This window comes from Haliotis rufescens, unplaced genomic scaffold (genome assembly GCF_023055435.1).
Source record: "Haliotis rufescens isolate VD_foot unplaced genomic scaffold, xgHalRufe1.0.p SCAF_6, whole genome shotgun sequence".
NCBI lineage: Eukaryota > Metazoa > Mollusca > Gastropoda > Lepetellida > Haliotidae > Haliotis > Haliotis rufescens.
The window spans coordinates 8,724,241-8,736,494 of NW_025964334.1; the positions used below are offsets into that span (position 1 = coordinate 8,724,241).

Below are 12,254 nucleotides of genomic sequence, written 5' to 3' on the forward strand. Positions count from 1 at the left end.
CCGCTGGCATCCTAACCTGCCACATCTGTCCACCCTACCTCCTACCGCTGGCACCGTAACCTGCCACATCTGTCCACCCTACCTCCTACCGCTGGCATCCTAACCTGCCACACCTGTCCACCCTACCTCCTACCGCTGGCACCGTAACCTGCCACATCTGTCCACCCTACCTCCTACCGCTGGCACCCTAACCTACCATATCCGTCCACCCTACCTCCTACCGCTGACATCTTAACCTGCCACACCTTTCCACCCTACCTTCTACGCTGGCACCCTAGCCTACCATATCTGTCCACCCTGCCTCCTACCGCTGGCATCCCAACCTGCGAACTCTCTACCCAACCTCCTATCGCTGGCATCCTTACCTGCCACACCTATCAATCCTACCACTGGCATCCTTACCTGCCACACCTGTCTACCCTATCTCCTACAACTGGCATCCTTACCTGCCACACCTGTCTATCCTACCTCCTACCGCTGGCATCCTAACCTGCCACACCTGTCTATCCTACCGCTGGCATCCTTACCTGCCACATCTGTTTACTCTACCTCCTACCGCTGGCATCCTAACCTGCCACACCTGTCCACCCTACCTCCTACCGCTGGCATTCTTACCTGCCTTACCTGTCCACCCTACCTCCTACCGCTGGCATCCTTATCTGCCACACCTGTCCACCCTACCTCCTACCGCTGGCATCCTAACCTGCCACATCTGTCCACCCTACCTCCTACCGCTGGCATCCTTATCTGCCACACCTGTCCAACCTACCTCCTACACCTGGCATTCTTACCTGCCACACCTGTCCAACCTACCTCCTACCGATGGCATCCTTACCTGCCACACCTGTCAATCCTACCACTGGCATCCTTACCTGCCACACCTGTCCAACCTACCTCCTACCGATGGCATCCTTACCTGCCACACCTATCAATCCTACCGCTGGCATCCTAAACTGCCTCACCTGTCCAACCTACCTCCTACCGATGGCATCCTACCACTGGCATCCTTACCTGCCACACCTGTCCACCCTACCTCCTACAACTGGCATCCTTACCTGTCACATCTGTCCACCCTACCTCCTAACCGCTGGCATCCTTACCTGCCACATCTGTCCACCCTACCTCCTAACCGCTGGCACCCTAACCTGTCACATCTGTCCACCCTACCTCCTAACCGCTGGCATCCTTACCTGCCACATCTGTCCACCCTACCTCCTACACCTGGCATTCTAAACTGCCACACCTGTCCACCCTACCTCCTACCGATGGCATCCTAACCTGCCACACCTATCAATCCTACCACTGGCATCCTTACCTGCCACACCTGTCCACCCTATCTCCTATAACTGGCATCCTTACCTGTCACACCTGTCCATTCTCTCGCAACATCTGGCAACATTCCCTACCACACCTGTCCACCGTTCCTCCAAAACCTGCACACATATACCATGGACACCCTCGTAGCTATGCCTATACACTGTTTGTAGCTCTTCCTTTTCTGTCCCTATTCTAGTCGTGGAGACTGCTGTCGCACTCGCTATGAAGGCCGCAATCGCCTCACTGCTGAAAGGCACACAGTGAGCATCCAGGTAATGTATGTCCACGTTGTAGAAGCATGAGCTATCCCCGTGCCTTTTGAGGTGTATCTGTCAATGCACTTGCAATTTCGTCGTTAGACGCCGTGGGGGGTTCACGAACTGTTAATGTATTGGGAAATACACAGGGCACAGCCATCGTACTATTCTAGTAAACATTTATTTACTTTCATACCAAAAGACGTTCAAAGATGGTATTTGTTGTTACCCTGTCTGGCGCTTGGCATTAAGGGGCTAAAACAAGGACTGGTCGGCTCGGAGTCAGTATACTATGTCTGAGTGGGGTATTCATGTTAAACTGTGGCAAAAGAAATCATAGCAACTAGACCGGAAGTAGGTTAAGAGTTACGTCCCTCTATATATACCATTGTTGAGTATGCGGACTGGTATAAGCTAAAGTTTATGCAGGAAAAGAATAGTGAGCTTCAATGCAATACTTTGTCAAAAATATTAAAGTTGTTAATAATATGCTTTCCTTTCCAGCTGTTAACTTAATAAAGAGAGTTTCTACCTGTATTTGAGCCTTGAGTTTCAAGGCATGGACCTGAGCAGTCTTATTGTTTATGGTTGTGACCATCTGATTTGTGGGTATCTGAAGAATGAAGTTGTTCAAGGAATGCCTCCTCGTGTTTTCAAGGAATGCCTCCTCTCGTGTTTTCAAGGAATACTGCTTCTCGTGTTTTCAAGGAATGCTTCCTCTCGTGTTTTCAAGGAATATTGCCTCTCGTGTTTTCAAGGAATGCCTCCTCTCGTGTTTCAAGGGATACCAGTGAAATACTACATCTTCAGCGAACTGCCGTGTGTATTGTGTGATAACTTTATCAATTTACACCTAAAACGAATCTCACCATTTTATATCATGTTGAATTTGAATGTTGTTTGTGATATTTTCCTATGTATTAAATTGAGAATGTGTAAACTTCATATGTCCAAAACAAAAGTATATGTTGTTGAAAATCAAGGAAAAATTAAAACTTGTTACTTGAAATTTAAAAATAAAAAGATTATTTTCAAAAATAACTAAAAACGTCAAATATATATTAACCCAAAAAGTAATGTTAGCGTTTTTGTTTGTTCAGGAAATGTTGTTTATAATCATATATAAAAAGTACAAAATGTTGTTTATAATCATATATAAAAATACAAAATGTTGTTTATAATCATATATAAAAAGAACAAAATGTTGTTTATAATCATATAAAAAAAGTACAAAATGTTGTTTATAATCATATAAAAAAAAAAAATGTTGTTTATAATCATATTTGATAGTACAAAATGTTGTTTATAATCATATATAAAAAGTACAAAATGTTGTTTATGATCATATAAAAAATAGTACAAAATGTTAATAATTATGTAAAAAATAACTAAATGTTGTTTATAATCATTTAAAAAGTACAATTGTTTTTAATAATTATATTTAAAAAAATCAAAATGTTGTTTAAAATCTATCACAAATAATTATAATCGTGTATGTTAAAAAACAATTTATGTTTTTTATGAGAGAAATATAATCAGTTCGAAGTGCAAGGTCTGTCAGTATATGTATACGTTATCAAATGTCTGTCATGTTTGTATTGTTTGAAAGCATGAAAATAATATATCTTTAGCGTGTTTTTTCCTGGTTAATGATCTAAGAGTTGTGTGCGGACATTGCCAGTGTGTACATATTTCCTGGTTAATGATCTAAGAGTTGTGTGCGGACATTGTCAGTGTGTACATATTTCCTGGTTAATGATCTAAGAGTTGTGTGCGGACATTGCCAGTGTGTACATATTTCCTGGTTAATGATCTAAGAGTTGTGTGCGGACATTGTCAGTGTGTGTAACATTGGGTACAACATCAGCTTGGGTACCTGATACCATCTATGAGCCTTTTCCAAGGCATAAGGCCATACTTAATCATTCTTTCATGGCTTGTACACGTGATAGCATCTGATCATTTAGAGTTTTAGCAGTGGAAGGAACAGAACACATACACTTAATAGACGCTAAAGTGTTCGTCCGTGGACACAAGGTTCTTTCAAATTGAAGAGTTGTGGTACGGATATTGACACACTTTTAGAAATGTCTCCACTACATGTATATGTCCGTGTCTTGCAGTTATGTCATTGATCATCATACAAATAAATGTTATAAAATACGCCCGTGCAGTGTTTGTTTTGAAATGGCGCATGGTGAATGTTTAATACCACAACAACAAGCTATGTATACTCGGGTTTCAATCATCGTTGTCATTGGGGAGATTGTGTCACTCCACATTCAGATATAATGTCACAATGAGCAGGGTTATATATGCATTGCAACCACGTGAAACCGGTTTACTCAATACTCAACCCGATCTCATTAAAATCAGATCTAAGTTCTCGCTTCCGCTACACAAAGATCAGAGGACATCCCATTACGGGTCACGTCAGACCGAGTCGACATCAGCCAATTAGAAAGCAGCTTTCTCGAGCTTGCAACCTGGCACTCGTTGCAACCTGGCTGCCATTTTAGACTTCGCTTGAAAAATATGTTGACACAGTTCTCGATTAAAACTTTAAAAACAGAACAATCGAACATCCCGGAATGTCTAATATATGGTTGAGATTGTATGGCAGTGCTTCCGACGTATTGTGAAACGCCTCCTCCGTTCAAATGTTTATCCCACGGAAGAGAGAGATAGACGATCATTTTGACGGAATCTGTCGTACGGGCCGTAACTGTCGTTCGGAATACCCCGTGTTAACGTTTTCGAGGTTGCATGATTAGAAAACACATTCCGACTGTCACTTTCATGATTTCGTAAGCGACTCTTTGATTGGTCGGATGAAAGGTCGTTCTGACGTTACCCGTAATGGAATGTCCTCAGATCTTTGTTTAGCGATAGCGAGAACTAAGATCTTATTTTGATGAGATTCATAGTACGAATATGTCATAATCAAGTGTTCGATGAACGTCATACGACTCTTGCTCAAACATTAATCAGGGTTACAACATTCAAGACCTCAATAAAACTTTCAAAAGTTTTTATGGTAGAAATTTCACGCACCAGTGACAAAAATGATGTCCGATGCAATTCCCTTTTTTGACTTGTACCGTACGTACCGTATTCTTTGGTAAACAACTGACTTGCCTATGCATGTGTTTGTGACACCAGTCGGACATGATGGCTCACCTTTTCGCGAACACCTGATGACAGCGATTCATGAGCATAAGCTCATGATACAGTCGGAATCGTGTGTGCATTTTAGTCATAACTGGGCTTACAATTTGTCCTGAAAAGCCGGCTAATATTGAGTTCAGTGCAACTTGCATGACAAAGATGTTTAGCTGATCCAGTTAAAAGTGGTGTCACCTTGTGCATGGGACTTTGTTTGAAAAAATACTTCTGTTCACCCGGCAGTGAACGGGTACCCGGGAGGATGAGACGGTAATGGTGGAGGATGGTGAATGTTAACCATCTAGCGCATCATACCGCAGCTTTGTTTATGTACTCCCCAGGAGGTTGAGAATTACACCTGATTGCACACTGGACATGGTTATGATGATGATGATGATGATGATAAAAATTGATAATAAGATAGCTCTATGATCAGTCACCTATTATATATACCACACCTTCTCCAGTTTATTCATACGTGAGTGTGCGTTGAGAGTGTATATTGATAATATCAAGATAATGCAAGAGCAAAACTGTGTCGGAAACAGAAAGCACGTGTCAAGACACTGTCCCTCAAGGAGACCAAGGATTCATCGAGGAGTTAATTGTACTGTCATCCTCCCAAGGCAAGGGATTTAACTGAGTGTAAAAGTCCCGTGGAAAGTGGTCTTTTACATTCGTCACCACTCGCCCCTTTCCGTACCCTTCCGTCCCGGAATAACACGAGTTGGTCACGAATGGGTCTTTAAGAGTCACTTAACTCCCTTGCCTCGTGAAGATGTTCCCCTGTCAGGATCCCAGCTACAGTGGAATCTGACAAAACCAGACTCTGGTCACCATTACCTTTATTTCTACGTCAGTTTCTCCTCCTATAATCTCCTCAATCTGGACCTCAATTTTTAAACCGACCTGTCGTTGGATCACACAAGTCCGGTTTAGACGAGTTTCATTATATATGAAACTGGGAATTGTTTTAGGTTAATTTAAATATTTTTTTATTCGAACATGAACCACCTACCCATCCATGAACTGTTTGAGAGTAATTAAGACAAATAGTTAACAACGCATTCGGTTGGTCTCAGACGCCACTTTTCGCTGAGTCAGTTTGCGTGCCAGTATCATATGACTGTGTGTTCGAATCCAAGTTTATGTTACTTGGTTTGTCAGCACCATTACCCGTGCTCGTGGGTTTCACCAAAGTGGTAGATGTCCAATGTACGGCCTTACTCCCACATCAAGCTGACATGCCGTGATATAACAGATCGGAAATACTGTTCAAAGCCGTGTTCAACCAAACTCGCTCACTTTTTCTACAATCCAATACACGAGTGTGGGATTAGGCAATACAGTGATCGTGCCTTGTACACGTTGTTTTTTGTAGTGCAGTCTCTTTGTTGTTGAACTCCCTGCCCAGCGTTTTCACATTACATAATTGATTTTACGAGCTAATGTGCTGTCGGGCTGGGTCACACTCAATCCACCAAGTCACCGAGGCAGACCACCCGATCGATGTCGACGTTTCTGACTACAAGCACAGACTGATGGGGGTCTATTTTGACACGTAATCCCCGAGGATCTGGCACAGATAAACCAGTGGTAAATTATTTTAAGATGTTTCACTCTGAAAATGTTTTATATCAACCTCTTTTTCTTGATATTGTCATTCCAAATCAGTCCATAACTGGTATAAAAGAGCGAAGACCTTGTGTCGACCGGAAGCGCTCTTAAAATCTCGAACATCATCATCAAGAACGAATACTGATGACGTTCAGGCGTACTGATGACGTTCAGGTGTACTGAAGACGCGCAGGTGTACTGATGACGCTCAGGTGTACTGATGACGCGCAGGTGTACTGATGACGGACAGGTGTACTGAAGACGCGCAGGTGTACTGATGACGCTCAGGTGTACTGATGACGCTCAGGTGTACTGAAAACGCTCAGGTGTACTGATGACGCTCAGGTGTACTGATGACGCGCAGGTGTACTGATGACGTTAAGGTGTACTGATGACGCTCAGGTGTACTGATGACGATTAAGTGTACTGAAGACGCGCAGGTGTACTGAAGACGCGCAGATGGACTGATGACGCTCAGGTGTACTGATGACGCTAAGGTGTACTGTGAGTTTCATTTGTCACAGCGTGGTGAACGGGGTGTAACAGGTGAGATGTACACCGTGAGACTAAATTTTGGGAGTTTACACTAAATGTCAGCTCTTAAATTCTCGTACATGCTGCTATCGGCACATGTCACCACTTTTTCATTTCGATATCTCGAGTTTATACCGGTAAAAGATTTGTGTGTGACACTGGATCTAGATTGTGACCCACATTGTAAAAATATAAGTATGATAACACGTCGTGCGAACAGGGTCACTAGTGACATGACAAGCAAGTGACGTCTCATCGAACACAATGATGGTGTCTGATGGATTAAAACAAGGCGGCGCCTGACCAATCTGATGGCTATACGAGCAATGCTAAAAACTGTAGTGGCCTTCGACCAGTTGTGCTCGAACTGACAACATCTAACATCTTACATGATCCGGCTCGTTAAGAGGTAGACCCGAGGTAGAATGGGTCTTCAACAACCCATGCTTGCCGTAAAAATCGAAAAGAGTCGACTAACGGAAGCGGGTGGTTAGGCTCGCTGACTTGATTGATGCATGTCATCGTATCACAATTGCGTGGATCGATGCTCATGATGTTATTCATTGGATTTTCTGGTCCAGTCTTGATTGTTTACAGGCCGCCGTCATACAGCTGGAATATTGCTGAGTGCGACGTTAAACAACAAACAAAACAAATCTTACTTGATCCAGGAGAGTTGGCCACTGTGATGGTAAACGCCACAGTAGGTTTGGCTGCATCTCGCTTCTGTCTCCCGCCCCTGGCGCAGTTCTGGACGTCCGTAGCCTTGACTAAACAAAGGCCCAATCTGGCACAAGGCAGGTTCTCGGCCTCTCGTTTAGCAGCGCCGTTCACGGCGGAAATGACGTCATCGACGTTGGCATCACAGTAGAGATCACCATACCCAGCGTTGAAGGTGATCTGCATCTCTTTTGGAGCGTCCACCTCTGTTAGAAAAGATCGGTTTACATGCTTACGTCACGCAGATTACGCGTGGCAAAAAAGGATAACAGCACCTGGTTACAGTGAGTGAGTGAGTGAGTAAGTGAGTGAGTGAGTATGGTTTTACGCCGCCTTTAGCAATTTTCCAGCAAAATCATGGCGGGGGACACCAGAAATGGGCTTCACACATTGTGCCCATGTCGGGAATCGAACCCGGGTCTTCGGCGTGACAGGAACGCTTTAACCACTAGGCTACCAAACCGCCCCCACCTGGTTACCGATTACGCCTGGTTGTAAGGATTATTGCCACGGGTTATACAGCGCACTTCTGATTACAAATACAGCAAAACTACGTTTATAACCACCACCCTTATAACGAACGGACGGATAAAACGAACTGTGGGGGTCCGGTCAATTTGCTGTATATATGCTTATAACGAACTACGGTTATAACGATTTAGAATTGGTGGGCCATTTGAATTCGTTACAACCGTAGTTTACAGTAGAGTCGAGATCATAGAAGCAGGGGTGCCGTAGGTCTACCTAGGTTCGAGTCTAGGGAATTCTCAGTTATATGTTTTGTGGTCCGAGGCCTGACCATGGGGGTCCCAGGATGGCTGCAGATCCCACGCTTCTTTTGATTGCCGGGGCGGTTGGGTAGCCTAGTGGTTAAAGCGTTGGCTCGTCACGCTGAAGACCCGGGTTCGATTACCCACATGGGTACAATGTGTGAAGTCCATTTCTGGTGTCACCCGCCGTGATATTGCTGGAATATTGCTTAAAGCGGCGAAAAAACTTTACTCTTCCAAACACAGAACTTATATCATATCACTGCACCTGCTCAGGAGCCAATAACCTATTGTAAATAGGGATTTCTATGTTAAACTGCCGGGCAAAAAGAAAGAATACACCCATGCTTGATAGTGGCTAAATATAACAAACAAGAAATACATGTATTTGATACGTGTATCATAGTTGGGTTTTGGACCTTACGTTTTGTGACTGTTTCAAAACGTTTGTAACGTTTGTATTTTGGTCAAATCCAGTTTTCATGTGAATACTTTCTTTTGCCCGGCAGTTGAGATTGAAGAAAATCGACTTTTGAGTTTATCTCTTTCCAGAACAGTAATGTCAACTATATTTCTTAATCTATAATTTTGATTCGTTATATTTGATTCAAACAGCCATACGTTTTTGCCCACAACTCGCAATGTAAAAAATATGCGTCCATTCCCAATTTGTGTGCGTATTGGACATGGTGTATAACACATGTAACCAATGGGAAGATACTGATATAGAGGGCCAGTCTTTGGATATTGGTCAGTTTGTCGGTAGGTACCACTCACTCAGACATCTTGGAAGAGACGTGTTGTAGGGGCCATCAGACCGGAAGTTCCACTCATGACCTGTGACGTCACCACATTCATATGAGTCACGTGGTTTGGTTTCGAAAGCGTATCCTTTCTTACACGTCACGTGACACCTCTGCAGACCTGCGGAGTCTTCACACTTAAGGGAGCCATGGTCTGGTGCAACTAACCGCTCACACTCTGAAAATATCAGACGAAACACCAACTCAAAACAAAAACAGTCTGATCATTCTTCTATTAATACAACGGCTTTGTTGGGCGTATTTGAAGACCTGACAAAATAGCGAGGAAACCCGAACCAAAATTATAGGGACAATGTACACCCGATTCCAAAATAAGTTGAGAAACTGTAATTGTTGCCGTTAATCGTGGACATTTACAAAGTGAAAATGCTGAAATAATTAACTGTTACATTGATTAAATTTAAGGTAGCAACCAAAGAAATTTGTGTTAAAATGCCTTGAGTCAAACTTGCTTGGACTGCCATTTAGCCAGCAGAGTCCCCCTTTAAAGGAGCACTAAGCTCTGGCTTCAAGTCTGGCTTTGCTTTCTGATGGAACTGAGTGTGTCACTTCCAGTTGCTATGTTACACTAGAGAACATATACACATATAGTGGCCTATATCGAGACATCGAGACATCAAGACAAGTTGAGTAATGCTAATACACAATAGGCTAAGTGAGTACTGTTTTACGCCGCTTTTAGCAATCTTCCAGCAGTATCGCGGTGGGGGAAACCAGAAATTGGCTTCATACATTGTGCCAATGTGGGGTATCGAATCCGGTCTTCGTTGTGACGAGCAAACTCTTTAACCACTAGGCTAGCCCCCCACCCAAAGACGATATTTAAACGATATTTCGAGTTAATATGGTTCGACTTAACGAGGTTTCAATGTAATTTGAAAAACGAGTAATGTATTTTGTCTCATGTTACGACACAATAAACAACTGCTAACTTTACGTGTATGTAAATAAACAATAGCTGTAAACCTTAGCGAGTCTGTAATAAACTTTACTTGTGAAAAAGAATTTCAGCTCAGATCGTTGAGCACACTGGTATGGGGAATGATGCAAATTCCCGATTAATAATGAAACAATTGTGTTTTTATTATTTTTTAAATGCTGAGCCTCCGTGAATGTGAATTCCGGGTCGAAAACGATACGCTATTTTGATTTTCAAAACCTGTTCCCGTTTATATTTTTGACCTCGAAACCGCTTTCAAAGTACACTTTGATGGTATTGAGCCACTCGGGGATGTAGAGCGTTACTGTACGTGCTACAACAGGGGTATGGCTGCAATACTCTACCTGGGCAGCTGGTTTTAGAACATGTCCCAGTCTCAAGGCGTTCTCCATCACACGGCGTGCCTCCGTTGTAGGGGGTCGGGCTGTCACAGCGTCTGTCTCGCGTCCTCTCCCCACCCCCACAGGACTTGGAACACTCCGACCACTGACCCCACTCGCCCCACCCCCCATGCACTGAAACAACGGACATTCATATGTATGCTATATCCAGAAAACTAGACAACTAAGCACAGGTCGCTTAGTCGAACATGGCTGGACAATCCGCTGTGGAGATTCGTAGATTCTAAAAAAAATCGCCCCTGATTATGTTTCTAGGGTTGTCAGTACCGTACACATGCTCATATTTATTAGCAGGTAAGCTTAAAAAGAGAAAAGCGTCGTTAATATATACTACTCAAAATAAGTTAAAGAACACCCACAAATGGAAGGTTGCGTGTTGCAATTCCCACCAGCCATGAAAAAAAATAACTTGAGTCATATGAAAAAGTCGGGTGCTCTTTAACTTCTTTTAAGAAATATATCTTTGATATGTGATGCTCCCTAACGTTGAAAAGAACCCACAATGGGGGTCCACTAAAAATTTCAAGTTTAAAAAAATACAAAAATACACAATCGGTATCAAAAATGTTGAAATATGCGATCTGACATGTGTTTAAAATATGTCTGAAAATGAGCGGTATTCACATTTTCTGGAATACGATGCAACGTGAACAAGTTTATGAAACATATTAATTTTCCAAGGAAATGTATAAATAACTACAGTAAACATACCATTCAGTCAAAGTAGACACTTTTATCATCGGGATAAATGAGTCTACCAATCTCGTCCTTAAATCCTTTGTTTGTTTGTTTGTTTGTTTGTTGTTTACGCCGCACTCAGCAATATTGCAGCTATTTGACGGCGGTCTGAAAATAACCGAGTCTGGACAAGACAAACCAGTGATTGACATCATGAACATCGATCCATGCAGTTGGGATACATCACCAACCAACTTAAGCGAGTCTGCCACCCGATTCCGTTAGTCGCCTCTTACGACACGCATAGTCGTCTTTTACGGCAAGCATGGGTTGCTGAAGACCTATTCTACCCCGGATCTTCACGGGTCCCTTAAATCCTAGCTGAATTTTCACCACGTTTTTTTTAAGCCAATATTGAAGTGAATGGAGATACAAATTTAAATATTTTCTCCAACAATTATATGTATATATAAACCACAGCAATCAAGTTTAAACAAAACCAAATAAAGAACAGATCTCACCAACAGCGTCGCTGCAAAACTTGCCACTGAATCCAGTCGTACAGGTACACGTGTAGTCTCGAACCCCGTCTATGCAGGTAGCTCCGTTCTCGCACATGTGGAACTCACAGTTGTCCTCGTTACTCTCGCAGTTATCTCCCTTGTATCCTTCTTCACAGTCGCAAGTGTGTGTATTCAGTCCGTCAGTGCACGTTCCGTGAACGCATGGCGAAGCCTCACATTCATCTGTGTCTGAAAAGCAATATTCAGTGACACATTACGACATGCAGGTATATACCAGGTAGTTGGGCACTTACGTGTGGATAGACTTTTGCAAACCAACTGTATTAGTCTGTCAGTCTTTTATGACACACGTCCAATAAAATGCGTATTGGTCCAGTTTTCATTTTTTAATGACACCATCTTGAAGTACTGGTTTATTTTGATGACACCTATGTAAATTGTAAAGTGACTCGCCAGCACACAAACAAACACATACACACAAAAAGACAGACACACTCACAGACAGAC

The 12,254-nt window shown here is 42.9% G+C and overlaps 1 protein-coding gene across 1 annotated transcript in view; it reads right to left on the bottom strand.

Moving 5' to 3' along the window:
• Positions 1–12,254, bottom strand: part of LOC124144008 — a 61,388-nt gene that overhangs the window by 22,875 nt on the left and 26,259 nt on the right. The window contains exons 18-21 of the mRNA XM_048385918.1: positions 11,745–11,975; positions 10,489–10,659; positions 9,158–9,361; positions 7,553–7,816 (exon numbers count right to left, since the gene is read on the bottom strand). Of these exons, the coding sequence (XP_048241875.1) occupies positions 7,553–7,816; positions 9,158–9,361; positions 10,489–10,659; positions 11,745–11,975 (870 nt within the window). The remainder of the gene's footprint in view (positions 1–7,552; positions 7,817–9,157; positions 9,362–10,488; positions 10,660–11,744; positions 11,976–12,254) is intronic.